The following is a 19510-nucleotide window of genomic DNA, read 5'->3' as shown; positions in this document are numbered from 1 at the left end:
GCATTTAAGCTCAAGTTACAAGAGTCAATAACTACTGTTAGATCTAAAGATGACAGGATCAAGTGTACAAGCTCTTGGCAACTGTAACTAAATGAAAATGGACACTCTTCCTTCAAACAGCAAAACAATTTGATCTCTCGTACTGAAGCTCAAACCTTTGGTCAGTGCACTGCACTTGAGGTTACATCATGCACAAGTCAAGATGACAAAGCGAGCAGCAGTGAGCTAACAGCACATATGACATGAGACAAAATGTATTTCTTACATTACAGCAGGCGATAGCCAAATTCAGGAAGTGAGATGGGCAGTCTGCCACCATATGTCGAAAGGCCTCCACATCCAGACCAAAATCCTGAAAGAACACAAAACCGAATAAGTTCTGTTTCAGTACATGTGAGCACTTTGTTTAAACAGAGTCTCCTTACTCCATCTTCTTTCTATCACAGAGGCAAGCGACTGCGACCAGAATCTTCAATTGCTGTACTGCTAAATGGCCACAAGGAGGAGCAGTGCTCTTGTAATAGCTTCAAAAGGTCTTAAAGTAGATTAATACAGTCTGTGGCATGTCAAAACTCATTTTAGCTCATAGGCCACATGCAGCCCACTCTGATCTCAAGCAGGTTCCACCAGAAAGCCCATTTAATGAACTGGAATATTGGCCAGAGCCAACAGCTTTTTGGAGAAGCTGAGTAGTCTGAGTAAACGAGACCCTTTATCTCACTTCCTTAAAGATTTCCCAAAATCTGGAGTAGTTTGATCTTCCACAAAACCATCCAGTGGACCAAATGGGAACGACCTGTCTGCATCACACAGTACTATGATTTAATATTAAGGCTAAATGCTATGTTATCATGCTGTTAATAAAGGCTGGTGTAAAACTACAAAATCAAAGCAAAAACAGAAGAAGAAAAAAAAAAGAAGAGGCAAAAATCTTTAAATGTTTTTCACATACTCCTTTCTTTTGGTTTTTACCATCTACACTGACTGTTCTGAATAGTTTTACTGATGTTCCAGTTTGACAACAACTTAAAATCAGTTTAAAAAAAAGAAAATAAAGAACAACAAATAAATAGGTATAAAATGAGAGGTTTGGTGACTTTGTCCCTGAGGCGAGAGTTAAACAACAGGTAGCGCAGCGCTGCACGTCGCTTCTTTTGAGCCCTTTAAGCGTTCGATTTACAAGCAATAAGTCAGTCAGCTTTCTGTTTGCCCGCAATGACATTCAGAGGATTTTAAAATGATCTACAGCAGCTATCATTTCAAATATTTTTAATTATCTCTCTCGCCTGTTGCTCAATCTTAGGAGCCATTTTAACAGTGCTGCTTGCACAACCATCGCGCTCTGGAGGAGCACTTCAGATGGCGACAGGCTTGAGGGTCTGTCCTCGAGCGGAGACAAACATTAAATCAATAATGGCTTTGTTAGAAACGTTCCCCACACTTCCTTAATAAAGAGGCCAGATTGTGACTGAGGCGTGAGTGAGATGACGAGCGTGTCAGGAAACAGGATAGGCGATGAAAACATCGTCATCAGTACCTCAGTGCGTGGCAGGATGTCGGGATCAGCCTGTATCCTCGCAATGATCTCACACAAGATGATACCGTATGCAAACACGTCCACCTGCAGAGAGAGGACGAACAGTCTATCAGCCAGAGATAACACAGCAGGTGAAGATAAGACCAAATAAGTGGAAAGACACGCATGCAGACTACGTATGGCTTCTAATATTATCTGTGTACTTTAAATTCAGATCGGATAAACAGCAAGATAAAAGTCTGTCACTTTTTCATTGTTTAAGCTTGCTTGACAAAACAAGCCTGCTGTAATTTCTCTCAGCTTTCAACAGTATGTAGTTTATAGCCAATTTATTATTTTTGTACATACGCACCATATTCTGCATGTAGTTTATACCAAACTGGAGCTTCTAATGAGTCCAAAACACAGTGAACGCTCATTTTACAGCCAATCAGGATTCCCACTACACTACACAGAAAACAGTCATAACCCAGGCCAACGAGTGCACCAATTACATAACCACATAACCACTTTATTAAATATTGATTGCTGTACATCACTGCCTGTTTCCTCTGTTTATTTGAGCAGCTCTCATCACGCCCACTGTGGACCTTGGACTTCTGAAACAACATGCAGCTGAAGTGAAGTGAAGAAAGTGAGCTGTCAGTACCTTCTCATTATACACCTCTCCTCTGAGCACCTCCGGAGCCATCCAGTAGGGGGAGCCAACCACAGCCAGAGGCTCCTGGCCTTCTTCCTCACTGCAGGAAAACAGGAAAGAGAAGCAAAACCTCTAAATGCACAAGTTTAATGGAATCAGGTTAAATTTGCTTTTAAGCTTTGTTAAGATAATGTGCGTGGACTCTATGCTCGACTTTGTTAAAAGTGATTTCTTCATGATGCAAATACCCTCCAACGCTTTAATATAAAAACGCAAACAATCGACATTTCGATTTAATCTGATTTTTAACTGGTCAGATAAAACAAACTCAAAGGCAGCTCCTGAGGTTTCGTAATCGTGAGTCGTTTTGGGCCATTTCACCACTTCAGAAAAAACAATTACCAGAACAGCAAACCGATGTAATGCTTTGGCTTGTTTTTTCCCCTTTGAGAGTCTATTTAGTTATTTTTATGTGATGTCAGAGTTTAATGTTTTTCTCAACAGAAGTAAAAGATCTTTGTCTAAATTTGCAGCATTTTGTAAATCAAATCGACCTAGGAGGGCTTTTCTTCAGCTTAAAATGGGGAGAGGCAACAATCGGCTGCTTGGCATGAACACTATGCAGCTGTTTTTTGTAGTCAATGCTTTTGAGTATTTATCTAGTTCCAGTTCACATATTTAAGCTGTCATGGTGCCACCTTCAGGGCCTTTAGGACACAGATGTTCATTTTCAAAAACCCAGTAGTGACGCATGCAAAACAATACATGATGACTTTCTATATAGAAGCCTGTGACGTGCAGGAGACCAAAGAAGATGACAGATTGATAAAAGGTGCAACAAGAGCAGGCTTCACAGGCCAATTCAGTGACACAGAAGCGAATCAAGAGGTCGTGCGGGGTGAGCCGTTACTCTGTGCAAGCGTACGTGTGTTTATGTGCACTTCCTCAGTATCTAAGAAACCACAGTGTTTTTCAGTTATCTGGAGATATTGTTGTGCAATTTTTGACCGAATTAAAAAGGAAGGAAGACAAGAATGTGCAAGGACAACGTGCTTGCACACATGCCTACACACACACACACACACACACACACACACACACACACAGCTGGCAGATACTTCCTCTGTGCTATTTCCATCTGCTACTGAGGGCTATGATACAGCAAAAAAAAAAAAAAAAAAAAAAAAAAAAAAACCATACAGAAGGGAGAAAGGATGAGTCGAGACGGTCACAGCTCCTAGTGTAAACACCATTTGGAGAAGTGGACCGGAAGAAATGAGACAAACTGAGCGACCGCAGAAGGCAGCACAGGGAAAACACCACAACAGAAAAGTCATCAGCATAAACAGATCAGATTACTCTCGCCCTTCTGCTGATATGACTTGTTATGAGGGACAGCAGAGATCCAGCAAAGCCGGGAGAGCAAAAGGAGGAGGACTGGAATAGTTTGACCTTATTTGGAGCGCTAAACCCCTGTCATCATCTTTCCTTTCCTTTTTTTTCCCCCTCCCCATGCCACAAGCACAGCAGTTTCAGTCAAAAACACACTCAAAAAACACACCCACCAACATCATCCATTTTCTGCTAGCGGCCTGCTGCAGGATGCAACAGTGTTTGAATAGAATCAAGAGCAAACAGCCTTGGAAAAAAACAAAAAACAAACCACAATTGACCAGCTGCTATTGAAACAAAGTCTAGAACAAACAGAGCTGTCATGTTGGATAGGTGGAAGTATGCATGTATGTAAGTCCACAGTGACAGTTACATGGAAGACTCGCATCTGTAAAAATGTCAGCCTTATTTTTCAGCTCATCTGACACATTTTGCCAGGTTTTGCAGAAAGAGAGACAAGCGAAGTCACCCCTCCTGACAGTGACGCACACTTGTGAAGTTGCTGGACACACACACACACACACACAGGAGTCGTGTTTTTAACTTAATAGCTGGAGACAGAGGAGGATGAGGACTAAAGAGACAAGAGTGTTTGTCAAGTTTGTCTGCATGTGTGGGCAGAGACACACTGACTATGGCACTGCTTTGAGGTCAGCCTCGACAGCCCTTTTAAAACAGTAGTCAGACTCTTATTGTTCAACCAATGGCCAAAACCTTTCTGCAAAAAAATGCTGTACATAAAGACAACAAATTCTTTAGTCTGACACATTTAGTCTCCTTAAAACTCCTTTTTTGGCATTTTCCAAAAGTGAAAAAATTCATAACACTGATGGATGTCAAGTACCGCATTTCCTCTTTCTAAACTCTGATGCAGAAAGTAAAGTGCTGTCATTTGTAGCAAGTATGTGTTATACTCATGGATACTACATTAACCTGTTAGTTCTCTGCAGTGACTCACTCTTTATCAGATAGTTGTGCAGAAATTTAGTTCAGCTATTTGTTTCAACAACACGCAGCAACCTGCTGCACTCGTGGTGTCACTGCTTTTCTTATCTAACAGCGTTAATCATCAGCAGCCACCAAAATTCATGCACAGCAAGAGAGAACTCATTACAACATAGCGTGCATTTTAACACCTGCCCATAAGCCATGCTGCATGCACCCTCAGGCCACCAATACAAGAGCAGCTCCTCATGCAATTCTTCCTAAAAGGAAAGCCCAACACTATAATGGACAAAGGCTTGCTTACATTGAAAGGGCTTTCATTTAGACACATGAAAGAACACCACATGCAACCACAGGATTATGTTTTGTTTGTTTGCTTTAAGCTGCCAGATATCAGACTGGAAGGGGGTTGCCTACACCTGCAACCCCCTTCCAATCCACAAAGCAACAGATCCCCTACAGCGCCTCCTGCAGGTGGGAAGCTCAAAGGATGATGGACACATAGGAACTGGTGGAGTCTAGCAAGGCCTGGGTTAAGGCATTCTTAAACACCTCCCCAAGGCCCTGTTCCAGGTCGAAAACTATGTATTCCATGTGGTCAACCTACTCATTAAACATACAGGAGCTGCTTGGCCCTTGAAACCCATGCAATACAGTTCCTGAAGCACAGTTTCTGTGCTGATGTTGATGCCAGGGCAAGTTTGATTTCAGCTCGGCCTTCAATACCATCATCCCAGACATTCTTATAGAGAAGCTGGTAAACTTGGACTCCCCCCCTCCACATGTGCATGGATCAAAAACTTCCTCACAGACTGTTCACAATCAGTCAAGGTTGGCAACCAGAGATCATCCACCCTGTCTCACAGCACTGGCTCACCACAGGGATCTGTGCTGAGTCCACTCTTATACACCATCTACACCAGTGACCGCACCCCTGCAACATCATCAAATTTGCAGACGACACCACTCTGATGGGGCTCATCACCAACGATGATGACACCGCCTACAGGGATGAGGTCCAGCGACTGTCAGAATGGTGTAACTACAATGACCTCACCCTAAACGCCAAGAAAACAAAGGAAGTGGTCATGGACTTCTGCAAAACAAGAACCGATCCCCCTCCCCTATCCATAAAAGGTGACTATGTGGAGAGGTTCCTCCTTTACGTTCCTCGGCACCCAAATATCTGAGGACCTATCTTGGTCCACAAACACATCAGCCCTAGTAAAGAAAGCCCAGCAGCACCTCCATTTCTTGAGGGTTTTGAGATGTAACAGGCCGCAGACTGAACTAGTGTCCTTCCACCGTGCCACTATCGAGAGTGTGCTGGTGCACGCCATCCCTGTGTGGTACGCTGGTTGCACAACAGCTGACAAGAAGAGACTACAGAGGGTCATCAGAACTGCAGAGAAGGTGATCGGCTTTCCACTCCCCTCCCTGGACTTAATTGCCAGCTCAAGATGTCTCTCCAGAGCCAGGGCAATTATAAAGGACCACCTCTATCCTAACCACCACCTCTTCAACATCCTGCCCTCTGGAAAAACGCTCAGATCCATCAAGTGCAAAACCAACAGACTAAAGAACAGCTTCTTCCCGTGGGCTGTCAGAACTCTTAATGCAAACTAAGAGTGTGTAAAGACTTCCCAAACACATCCACCCTGACACTGCTGTTGATCATCTATGTGCAATATCTCAGTCTTTCCATGTTCTGTGCAATATTTTTGGCTCATGTGCAATATTCTGGTCCCAGTCTGTTTCAGTGTTTCTTATACATACACCGTGTATATAGTCTGACTCACATATATGTATACATATACATTGCTTTTTATTTTATTTATCCCCCCTTGTTGTATATTGGTCTCTTCTTTCTTTTGCACCTTTGTGGTCCAGCTACCCAATTTCGCTGTGCAAGAAACTGCACAATGACAATAAAAAGTTCTAAGTCCCCAAGTCCAAGTCCCCAAGTCCAAGTCCCAGTCTGGTGCCCTAGAAGCGACTTTTTAACAGCACCACTTACAGTTGATGGTGGAATATCTACAAGGAAGGACATTTCACAAACTGGCTTGCTGCAAAGGTGGCATCCTGTTACAGCACCACACTCAACTGATCGAGCTCTTCAGAATGATCCATCCTTTCACAAATGTCTAAAAGCAGACTGCATGTCTGTGTTCTTGATGCAATACATCTGTGGCAGCGGTACTCAAAGCACCTGAAGTCAAAGATGTGTGGCCCAGTACTTTTGCCCACACAGTGACATTCCCAAGTTTCCTCCAAAGCAACCATTTCCAGACAAATGGCTTTTACATGACTGCCCGTTTTTCTTCAAATAAAAGTGAGTGAAGCTAGAGCCAAGTAACAACTAGTGGAAATTCATTTCCATTTATGTAAAAACTGCATTTTAATTAATGAACCGTGGGACAATTTCATTTCAAAGTTTTCAAGACCTCCTTACTTCAGGCACAGACATCAGGACCGTCTCCATCACACCACTTCTTTCGTTGCAAGAGAAAATATTAAGATGCTGCACTGCTTCTTGAATAATTTCTCTATTTTCCAACTATCTTGCAACAACCCTCATGCTGGTCATTTTACAGATTCAGAGAGAATATACTTACATGTGATCACTGTCAGATTTAAAAAAAAAACAAAACAAAAAAAAAACAAAACAGTTTGCATAACAAGTCTACAATTTAAAAGAGAACCTAAGAATTTGTGTTTTGTCCCCTCTACTAACACTTTGTTGAACGACTTTTTCTTCTGTAAACATTTTAACGTCTTTTCCCCTCAATCTTTAGAGCGGGGCCCTTTTATGCCAAGAATCTGATCATCCGCCACTTAACAGACATGATGTCAGTGGAAAAATAGCTGCAGAAATTAAAATAAAGACACATCTGAGGATTGCTGGTCATTTATAGCCTGTACAGGCCAGTGATGAATTGTAGAAACCACATAAATGTCACTAGAAATGCAGCTGCAAAAACGAAGGGGAAGAGTCATAACGCGACACCAGCAACAGAGCTGTGAGTTAGTGGTGTGTCATAAAAGCTCACCAAAAAAAAAAAAAAAAAAAAAAAAAAACCCACTGAAAACATCACTGCGAGCCAAGTGCCGTCCCGTCTGCCTTCCCCTGGACCTATGAAACAGAGCGGAGGCAGCGTGTGCCTGTGTACTTTGGAAAAACCTGACTGATCGGGAGTGAGCAACAGTCTCTGTGTGTGACTGTGTCTCATCCGAACGTCTCCAGGAGAAAAGCAGAAGTTGAGGGAAATATTTCGAGAGTGCACGGAGAAAGATATGGCATGGAATATAAACAGAGCGGAGACGAGTGCAGGAGTGGAATTTATTGAGCACGACTTATCTAATCACACAGCTGATAGGTGTCGACGGACTGACCTGTAATCTGGTATTTTCTCTGCCAGGCCAAAGTCTCCCACCACGGCCGAGCACACGCTACCTTCCCAGCGCACCAGGCAGTTCTGAACAGAGGGGCAAAGGTCACATGAATCACTTTATTGCTGCAGCAAACTGTGCATCCACAATATGTGAGAGCGGTGCTTTCTGCATGCCTGCAAAGATGTTTTTGGTTAGTTTTTTGCAAGAAGAAAACTTTAAGAAAATTCAGACATTCAGAGCATCAGATCGCAGCGTCCCCCCCAAATTATTTCCTTTACACTCCTAGAAATACTCTGGACGCACGACACGTGATGCCCACTCACTAGTGTTGAATGCAGCGGATTATCAGCTGTTGCATAATGACGTTACTGGCAGTAGTTTACAAAAGTCTACGACCTGCCGGGAGCACAGATGATAAGCCTGCAATCACCAAATCTGGTACATTTTTACACAATGTTTATTAATGTGCATTTTAAATACAATAAAACACACAGGCTCCTGTAGCATACTCAAAAACAACCTATAAAAATAAAATTTGAGAAAAAAAACAGACGAGAGTAGGGGCTCTAAGTGTGTAAAGGTCGCCTGCCAAGACTCCCACAGATGTTTTGGCTGCTGTTTGGCACAGATCCAGGTGCAACACTGGACCTCTGTGATAGCATCAGATGTAATTTTACGATTTGTAACGCACCTGCAGCGCCTTTAAATCTGTACTCAGATCTTTTTCACCTTCCTTCTGTTTACCAATCACGAAGTATTTACACTCCTGCGCCTCCCTGTGCGTGTGTGCGCGCTCACCTGTAGCCCTCGTGCTATTGTGGCGCATTCATACGCCTATGTGCGTCACAACCTTCTGAGCGAGTGGGTTCAGTGAGTGTTGATTCTCAGTGATGTGTGCGAGCAGTACATGAGCACCATGTGTGTAATCACCTTGGAGGTCAGGTCTCTGTGGAAGATGCCCTTGCTGTGCAGGTACTTCAGTCCCCGGGCGATATCCAGAGCAAGGCTGAGTCGCACACTCCACGACAGGTACACGTCGCTGTCCAACAGCTGCTCGAGGTTGCCACCATTGATGTACTGAATTATCAGGAGACCAAACAAAAACACAATTAGTTATATTAATTATACTGATTATGCATGCATCTCATTCTGCTTAAAAATGTTGAGATAAAAGCTGCTTCCAGTGTTGTTAAAGGAAAATGCTTCCAGAGGTGTTTTCCTATTTAAAAAAAGAAAAAGGAAAAACGAAGCTCTTCCTCCACACAGACACCAAATGCTTGCTAATGCTTATCATCTGGGTTTCTTCTTACTGTAAGTTTTAATCTTTAACCTGACATTGCTTTCAGTCAAATGATTTTATTTTCAAAAACAACTTTATTTAACAAGGACAACAGCAGTCTGGATACTGCAAACATCGCTGCATTCTTAGAGCACACTGTCATGTGTCCACAACCATCCACGTTACAAGAAGGCAGCATCCGCTTTCCTTTTCTTCATGTTTGTTTAAACATCATCTCAGTTTACTTCAAGATACAGTGCCATGGCATCTACAGCGATTTCATAGCCTAGCATCCTTCTTCTCTAGAGGTTGACACAGATGGTCCTAAAATACTTGAATTTTACTGCATGTCCAAAGTATGTGAGGGTGCAGGTGTTCATGTGGCCAAACAGTCTCCAGCATTGCTGTTGTGCTATATTAATACAATGTAACTGAACTAAAATGTTGTCATACGCACTCAAACATCAAGTCTTCTGCAACAACAACTACGGATCCTTTTTTAGTGCATTTTGTTATAGTTAAGAGCAGATCAGAATTAAATCTCAAGTTTTCAAGCACTTAATCTTCCTGCGTTGAACTGTGCCAGGCAAACCTCACTGAAGATTAAAGTAGTTTATTTAGGCCACGACTTTTCATATTCATCAAGTCATCTGCTGGGTGAAGACTGGAAATCTGTTTGTATGCATTGTTATTTCAATGGTTGAAAATGTCACTTTCATTTATGAGAAGTTGAGCTGACAGCCAAATTTTGGGGGAAAAAAAAAAAAAAAACTCAAAAAACCCCCCCAGGATATTCTGTAAATTGATATGCAACAGAAGCTCTCATTTGTACGGGAAGCCACTGAGGTTGCATGATAAACAATTTAACCACAAGGTGACAAGAATTTCCCCATTTCTAAAAATGTGAATGATGATAAAACCTCTTGGTCAATCAATCATTTAAATAAAAGAAAAAATTAAGAAAAACAAAAAGTTATAAAACCTCTGACCAACACGACCCACTAAAGACACTACCTGACGTTAGAGCAGGTACGCCTCTTCTCTCCTGACCTTTATGCTTTTTACTGACCAGCTGCTCAGTTACTATGGCAACATCTAAGAAACAGGTGACCTGTTATGAACCGTGTGACCTCAGTCTGGCCAGGATTAAGTGTACCGCAGTTACAGACGCTTGTAACGCCTGTTCTGGGTTTATGTGGAGAAATGAAAATGAAATCACCAATTTCAGAAGAAAAATCCTGAGAATCACATTCATCCAACCTGCCTAAACACTTAAACTGGAGGGCAGGGCTCAGTTAATTGAATAATAATATTTATGAGTCTTTTAAGATCAATTTTCAAATTAACTGACTAAATTAATGAGGTTGACACTACGCCTGCGTCAGACAACCTCTCAAAAATAACTGACTGCAACATGTAAAGTTTACACAACAGTAAACAAAGATGATATTAGACGGGTATATTTAGCAAATTAAAAAGCCAGCCGATGCCTTACAGCAGGCCTGATTCTCTTTCTCCTCCCCCCGGGACCAATAACTCGACCCATACTAGTTTGAAGTACAGGATCTGAAGAAACCATCTCTTTACGGCCAGATTTAAAACTCAGACGGTGAGATCAGAGTGCAATTTAAATTTGATTTCAAAATCAAAAGAGCCAAAACTTTTCATAAATGCCTCAAAGCATTTAGATAAATAATGTAAAAGATATAAAATGCACAATAAATGTCACGTTCAGTGTAAAGTGAGCTCAAAAACCAATGTATAACATTAATTTAGGCTGGCTTTCTCATACAGACTGAATTAAAAACCACAGACTGAGGCTGCAGATATTTTCCCTCCATTTGATGAGTTTGACTTTTTTTCTTGCTTCAAGGGAATCTTGTTTGCTACAATGTTTATAGTGAGGACAAAGGCAGATAAATATCAGTTTCTGGTCACATCATTGCTTTCATGCAGATGCACACAGCCGCCTGTTACCACTACAAAGGGCAAAATGAGGAGATCAAAACCAGATCGCCATCTGTGCTGTAGCACATTAATGAGACTTACCTCTGTGAGAGCATGGAGCTGCCCCTCATGGACACACACTCCTATAAACCTGTGGGTAAAGTACAGGAACATATATTAATGTCAAGTCTAAACTTTTTAAACATTTCAAGGATTTTTTTTTAGTATGGTGGACACACCCGGGACAGGTTCTATCACAGGGTATATTACACAACCATTTAAACAGTGTCAACAGTTTAAAAAATGGTTTTATCAAAGCACGGCTGCTTTGAGAGGCATGTCCCGACAGAGGAAGCTGCCGGGCAAGTGTCGCATCTGCTAATCTGAATCACTGAGCTGGAACTCGAGACAGTTTGTGGCTTCTGGAGCATTTTATTGCAATCGTTCAATAACATGGTCTGCTGTGCAGCTAATTGCACCAAGTTGTTTTGCCGTTTGTTTTGTTTGTTTTAAATGTTTTTAAATCAGGTGTGGCGCACCAATGTGGTCTATGGACCTTTTATAGCCCACCCGCTTTTACATCCATGTACACTTCAGGCTACGGCAAAAAGTGCCAAAGACTCTTATTAAAAGGTCATTAAAAAGTTATTTTCAAGTCAAGTGGCCTTATTGTCATTTCAAGCATGTGCAGTGGTACAGTACACGGTGAACCGAGACAACGTTCCTCCATGTGGTGCTACACATGACAAACAAACGCAGGACTACACAAAGTGCAATTGTGCAAAAAAAAACCCAAAACAAACAAAACCAAAACAGTTCAACACCGGACAGAACTGAACGATACAGACACAGCAGTGCAATCACTGACAATGAACCCACTGAAAATCTAGTCTGCGGGCTCTTCTTGTGGACCACACAAACCACATCTATCACCAGTGTTTGAAGGCCGATTATTCTAAACAGTGTACGATGAGACATGCCATCACAATGAAAATCAAACACTGGAAAGAAATGTTTTTAAATGAAAAGGTAAAAACTGAGTTTATGTTAACAGTGAGATGGAAAGCCAACATTTCAGTTACCTGAGTATGTTAGGGTGCGATAGTCGATTCATGAGCTGGACCTCCCTGAGCATGTTGGCCCTGTTACTGGCCAGGATGTTCATCTTCAGAGCCATCACCTGACCAGACACACGGTGTTGCACCTGGATGATGAAAGGGAAAGGAGCACAAGCGCTTTATTTAGATCAACTGAAGCAACGAGAGCTGAAAAGCCGAAAAGACAATTTGTCATCACAAGCAAAAACACTTAAAATCTGCCTCACACCCCGGAAGAATCCATGACTGCTCCACATTTGGATGAAAGAAATATTTAAGACGCCTCACAGTTAACAGATGTATGGCTGAGGAGAGTAGGCGTGCGGCGCAGCGCTGGTGATGACGGATCTATCACACATGCATCAGTCACACCATCAACACCCTCTGAAGCAATAAAAATCTAAGTGCTGACTGAATGATATCTGGAAACCGGCCACGAAGCATTTAGAGGGTCGGTCGAGTTTCTTCCACACTCCTCTTGGCTGCTCGTCTGACCAAACCTGCTGCCATGACAATGAGGCCGTCTGGTATGGTAACTATGGCGATGCGACATGCTTCCTGGCGGGTGCATGTTTGTGCATATTTGCTTGGCAAGTAGTTTGACTTCCACAGAAATGTGTACGAGCAGCAGATGAAAGCAAAACACTCTGGGAATGTTTGCTGTGCGTGTGCGTGGTGAGAAAGGCCAGCACTTTAAGTGTTTTACATGTACGAGTAAGTGTGAAAGGAAAATGTTGGCATTGTGAATCAATTAGAGAGGACTGCTGCTAAATTCTGACTTCGTTTTCTATCATTTTATGCATTCTGACCCCTCACGCTTCATCTGCTGCCTTTAGAGATTTTTTGTAATTTAACAAGTCTATAAAAGTTAATTGTTTTACCATTAAAGCAATCACAAATACTTTGGCGTGCAAACAAATATAGCTCGATGATGTTAGAGTATTTAACTGGTCCAAAGCATTATTGTTACAGCCAATTAAGCTGGAATTAAAATAACTCATTTGTCCTCTAGTAGTGCTACGTGTATTCAACTGGTTTACTTTGGGTCCTGTCCAAAATGTCTAAAAGTATGTCTAGCAGCTCTGTGAGAGCGTACTCTTGCATAAAGGAGCCAACACCAAAAAAAACACAACATGCTGCACTGCTCCAGTAAATGCTGAGCCTTGCTAAGACGCGCAACAGTGTTGTTGTAACATCTCACCACAAACAATTGTAACAGGGTATCGGTACATTTACAAATTTACCAGTTACTGAAAAATAAGTACGTAAATGTGAGAAAAGGACATTGAAAAGTACACCACATGATTGAGCAGCTTGTAGAACCACCTTTATTATAGTGGAGGAATTTTGGGCCACTCTTCAATTCGCTAAGGTTTGCAGGCATTCATTCATGTGCCTCTGTCAGTGCGCCACAGGGTGCTGTGGCTGCAATGTAGCTGCCATCACCAGTGTGTGAATGTGTGGATGACTGGATGTGTAAAGCGCTTTGGGGTCCCTAGGGACTAGTAAAGCGCTATACAAATACAGGCCATTTACCATGTGCAGCTCTCAAAAAAAATTTCCACAGTATTTCAGTCAGGTTGAGGTCTGGACTTTGGTCCGTTACAACCCTTTAATTCTTTTTCAGTCATTCTGTTGTAGATTTCCTGCCATGTCTGCAGGTCATTGTGCTGGTGCATGACCCAGTTTCTGCCACGTGTCAGACAGCTGACCTCATACTTGACTCTAGAACATTTTGGTATTCAGAGGGATTCATGGTCGACTCAGTGACTGCAAGGTCCCCAGGTCCTGTGGCTGTACAAGCCCAAATCATCATCCCTCCACTACCATGCTGACATTTGGTTTACAGCAAACATGCCAAACATGGAGCTGTGCATTACGGCCAAACATCTCCACTTTGGTCTGTCTAAAGCACATTGCTCTAGAAGTCTTCGGCTTTGTTCAAATGCATCTTTGAAAACTGAAACAATGCTGCCATGGAGAAAAGAGGCTTCCTTCTAGAAATCCTTCCAAACAGGCCATACTTTATCTTTTTAAAAACTGCACCATCATGAATTTTAACATGTGACCTGAAGCTTGCAGAATTTGAGACGTCAGTCTGAACTTGGGGTGGATTTGCTAGAATATCCACTCGCTCCTGTCCTGTGAAACACTATATTAATAAAAAGTCTTAATACAGAATAGAAGACTTCATTTGATATCTTTTTACAACTTTTTTGACATAACTCTGGACAACACGGGTCAGAAAACCAGACAAATTTAAGTATAAGGGTACAAGCGTTTACATGGCACATGCAGACATACATGCTTCATTCTTTTGCTCAGGTTTTTAGCCGCCAACTTTAAATCTGCTCTTTTCTATCGGTCAAATCACATCAGTCGAGCCTTCAATAGCTGACAACACCAAGAAAGGTTAAAGTGATCACACATGAACACCTTTCAGTGGTAGAAATTCAACAGCATTTTTACTTTCTGGAAAGCATTGGACAGCATCAACGCGTTAACGAGCTAACCGTGCTAACACCGGCCAGCCCCACGCACGGGGCCATCCGCGGTAACTCGTTAACAGAGATTTGCTGCGTTAATGCAGTTATGGCGTTAACATCATTTTAACGAGATTAACACTGACAGCACTATGATGTGGTTTTGGGAAGTATAATTTACATATACATGCCAAACAGACTGAATCATTGTTAAATGTTTCTAAAGCGGTCTCTAAACCCCCTTTAAACCCGCTCAGTCTGTTTGTTAGGGTTAGCAGGATGCAATTCAGTGTCTCGTGGAGTCTTATTTACATGCACAGTCTAAAACAGTGACCTTAAAGCTTGGCTATACATCAAATATCCTTTTAGCTAACAATAAAAGCTAAACCGGTAACCTTTTATCTTCATTTGTGACATAATAAATGTGAAGCGAAGGAGTGAGAGAGCGTGAGAGAGGCTCAAAGTCTGCAGTCGTGAACTAAAGTCAGAGTGACACTGGCCTGGATCTTAGCTGAGCTCTGGATCTGACTGATGATAGAAAAACCACAAAGCCTATTAGAGTACAGACTAGAGTGCAGTGAGTAATGCCACACACACACACACACTCACACTCACACTCACACTCACACTCTGAGGCCGACTCTCATCGACTGGCTGCTGTGTCTCTTCTTAAAAAGGTCGCTCGAGGACTCCAGACTGCAAGCGCTGCACGCATGCATGGGTGCACACATGTAAGACTCGCACACGGACACAACTGCACTTGTGAACAGTCGCTTACTTCCTGTTGCAGAATAAAAAGGAAGGCTGAGCAGCACAAGTGTAGAGGGTAGAAGTGCAGGACTAATCTCCACTTCTCTTTATACATCTGCTGCACTTAGAGGCTGATGCAGACTCATGTGGGCTGGAAGATGGAGCCTTGAAGCTGATTAAAGGTTACTTTATACTTAAAAAGCCTCTTTGTGCACACATTAGCACCAATTTCTCTTGGAAAGCAGCCTGCATGGCTGTGGATTCACATCACACTTGTCTAGGTTTCTCTGCCTTCACACACTTAGACGATATCTTTTTTATTTTTTGACACTGCTGTGTAATCCTGTGATTAACGGGCAGCCACACACAGACACACACTGACTCGCACAGGCAGGTTACATTGCAAACATGCACCAACTGCTGAGACAGCAGTGGTTGGAACTGCAGCCCTGTTCGACCTGTCAAATTTTGTCCTGACAGTTTAAGCTCCCAAACAAACAACCTCTCACTCATCATCACAGAGTCAGCCTGACTCAGCATGGAGCTCAAGTGCAAACCTTTCTTACGTGTGCAGTTTGGTTTTTTTGGCCATCTGAAAAGCTGAACTCTGTAAGGCTAACAGCGTATGCGTGGTGTTTTTCATTCCAAGCACTTTGATGGTCATCTCCAAGGACTCGCCACTGGAATGTCCATGCCTACATAGAGAGATTATCCATGATATGAACCAATTACACACATACACACACAAAAAAAGACTTCTGCTCACATGCATGTGCCCAGCCACACCCTAACGCTCGCCTTCAAACACACAGAGCCTTGTAAAGTGCTGCTGTCAGCAGAGGAAAGGTCACTGGCATTTTTTGCCGTCTCGCTCAGTAGAGCCAACGTGCAGCAGCGTCTGTCATTAGCCAGCAGCCCGATGAGGCAGACTGATGCACAGCGAGGGAGGGAAGGACGTGCCAGAGATGCAGATGGACAACGCACTGGAAGGAAAGACTGGTTTGAAAAGAGCATATGTAAACCGTACTATGAGAAAAACTACACATTTGTTGCAGCCTCAGAGAGACCAGACCTGTAGTTTAACCTGACAGATGGTCGTTTCTGCAGTGCTGCGGTACTGCCAGGCTTCTTACGGTTAATGCAGCAAGCTGCAGCCAGGGTTTAATCCAAGCGCAAGGTACCCTCAGCCCGCGAACTGCTGTAAGGAGTCTCAATGCCAAAACACGGCAGTTGTTTTGGCATTTGCGATTAATATTTTTTAATATTAATGAATCCATTTCTAATGTTAGCTAGAGCTGCTAACTGACTTTGAGGCAAAGTGGATAAGAGGGAAAATTAACCAAAAAAAAAAAAAAATCATTTTGTTTATGTTGGCACGAAGAATATAATACACTGAAAAATGCAGTCACTGCTACTATTACTACCACCTATTTAACAAATCGGTTTCACCACAAACAAGTGAACCTTAAGGATTTTGGACTATAAACATAAATGAAACAAACAAATGTTTTTGGTAAAGTGTAAAATGCAGATTACATTTTATGATATGCAAACACAATTTTTCCTGAATATCAAAGAAGCTTCACTAACATTTAAGCTGATGTTCATTTCATGTAATGCTATGTTTTGTGGTGTGTTTTGTGTGATTTCACCTTGTAGCGGCGACTAGAAAATCTGTGCTGAACAGATCACACACTGCTGCAGAGGGTGGAGTGTGGCTGGCTGTAACCACACACACACACACACACACACACACACACACACACACACCCCCTGACTTTGCCTCCAGACATGGGGTCAACTCCAAAGGCCTTGAGGATTTCATGGTTACTTCAGCTTCCCACCAGCAGTAGCCCGTCTCTGGCTACTTTAATGAAAAGTAAATCAGCCTTCAAACCACATCAGAAAGTGGAAATACAAGGAGACTGGACTAAAATGCGTTTCTTGTAGTATACAGCAAAACAAATGTGGCAAATCTCCTCACAGTACTGGCTTGTAGATGCATATGAAAGAAAAACATCCCTTTCAAAAAAAGTAATAATCATCATCACTAAATGTGCTTCCTACACAGTATTTTAACAAAAGGAAAGCAACATTTATCTCACAATCAGCATTTCAAGACATTTTTAACAAAGGAAGCAACACATCAACCAAACTGACACGTGAGGTTTACGCTGAAGTGTGAAGAGACCAAGCAAAGTCCCGAGGGGGGGGAAGTAAACTTGTGTTTGATGGATAAAATTACTTCTGCAAAACAACTCAAGGCTTAAGCTGCTGCCTGAGGCACTGCTCTCAGTTATAGCGTGAAGAAGCTTACAGACTGCGTTTCAATAAGAACGCACGCGTGGAAACGACCGAGACGAGGCACCCAGCCAAGCGCTGGTCCATCAGTGAACGAGCAGGGAGGTCCCACTCTGCGCGGTCAGGTCAGGTTCAGAAACACAACCTGATCCAGGAGGCGTGCAGTCCACGAGCTGTCACAAAACCGATCACTGTCTGTTGCACAACAACAACACTGAGCCGGCCACGCCTCCTCACACACAGGCCAAAACAACGAGGGGTCATTTAAGTTCACGCATGCAGCAACACACTGTCATCATCGCTGACCCCAGAGAGGCTGCTAAAGCAGACAGAGGAACATGAGGACCAGGTCTGGATCGACTGGATTAATACATGCATGAGACATGACCGATATTTTATTTTATTTATTTATTTTTTTTAACTAAGGTCATCGAGTGTCTGATTATTTCTAGAAAAATTACTTCCTTCACTGATACATGGACATACAAGATGTTATACAGCTGTAGTGATAGCTTCTAGAGTCCATATTAAATACAATATAAGTAACACCTCATCAAATCCATGCGCATAAATGACAACAACTTTTTAAAAATTATTACCTAACAACCCCTGCCTCCCCAAGACTGGATCTACCTGGGAGCTGTGCTGGAGTCTAGTAAGAAAGACAGACCTGGGTCCTTGCCGTGTTAACCTTCTTAAATGCAAGGAAATCATCCGGAGGCCTAATTTTTAAGTGAATTTCAAAATAAAAGACCAAAAGAAACAAAGTCCAAGGTGGAAATTCATTCAGGTACACTTTGGAAAGTGTTATTTGTAATTACCTGACTATTACTTGTCCTTAATTTCAGATTTTTAGGGGAATTTATGTTTTTATCAAATATAGTGAGGACATATTTCCGCTGGATTTGGAAGTGGCAGATTTTGGAGGAAGATATATGTATGAAACACAAACAGCCAATAAATTACCATGTGTGGCTTTAATACTGCAAGTAGTGAGAGAGAGTACATCTTGTTTTCTTGAGGTGACTCCTTAATGGAACAGTGAACTGAGCCACCGTCACTGGCGACACAAATACTGAACCACTTGTTTACCTTCTTACAGGGGAGTTGCTCTCCTTGAGGTTTAGCTAAGACTACAGCCCCACCAACAAGTGGACGGGAGGAAACGCTCATTGTGCACCAATGTAAACACACAAAGTGTCTCCTGATATAAATCTATTGGTAACCACGAGAGGGGGTGAAAAAGGGAAAAAAAAAAAAGGAAGGACCTGAAAACATAAGTGTTGGGCAACTCTTGCCCAACTACCTATTTTAATCCACAGTCAAGTTGAAAAATTGCATTCAATATACACAGCGGTTTAAATGAAGACGTGAAACACCACACGCTCAGCACTTTCGAGTTTGTGTGGCCGTGCAGAATATAAACAAAGATAAATATTTGTGCAGCGAGCTGCAGCAAAGCAGGCCCCGACTGGAATGACAGAGGAAGGGAATAATGAGGGAAAGTGCCACACTAAAAGCAATCATTTTCAAGTCTGCACTGGCTCTCCCATACCAACACCACCATCCAACAGTAACACAAGCACATACACCCAGCCCGCCTCCTAATCCCAAACACTGAAAATGATCACAGGCACACAGGAGACAGCTGATGATGGATCGTGGTTTGTGTGTATGCAACACAGGAGATCTGTTTTTTTCTCCTCCTTTGTTGTCGTTTTAGATTTCCAGAGCTGAAATCGTTCC

General features: G+C 42.4%; 1 protein-coding gene across 1 annotated transcript in view; it reads right to left on the bottom strand.

Annotated features, from left to right (window-relative positions):
• Positions 1-19510, bottom strand: part of tesk1b (testis associated actin remodelling kinase 1b) — a 32079-nt gene that overhangs the window by 2206 nt on the left and 10363 nt on the right. The window contains exons 3-9 of the mRNA XM_026162284.2: positions 12216-12337; positions 11236-11284; positions 8838-8984; positions 7908-7990; positions 2187-2277; positions 1538-1621; positions 266-352 (exon numbers count right to left, since the gene is read on the bottom strand). Of these exons, the coding sequence (XP_026018069.2) occupies positions 266-352; positions 1538-1621; positions 2187-2277; positions 7908-7990; positions 8838-8984; positions 11236-11284; positions 12216-12337 (663 nt within the window). The remainder of the gene's footprint in view (positions 1-265; positions 353-1537; positions 1622-2186; positions 2278-7907; positions 7991-8837; positions 8985-11235; positions 11285-12215; positions 12338-19510) is intronic.

Source organism: Astatotilapia calliptera, chromosome 3 (genome assembly GCF_964374335.1).
Source record: "Astatotilapia calliptera chromosome 3, fAstCal68.1, whole genome shotgun sequence".
NCBI lineage: Eukaryota > Metazoa > Chordata > Actinopteri > Cichliformes > Cichlidae > Astatotilapia > Astatotilapia calliptera.
The sequence above is the reverse complement of the archived record's forward strand: the minus strand, read 5'-3'. Positions and strand labels throughout refer to the sequence as shown.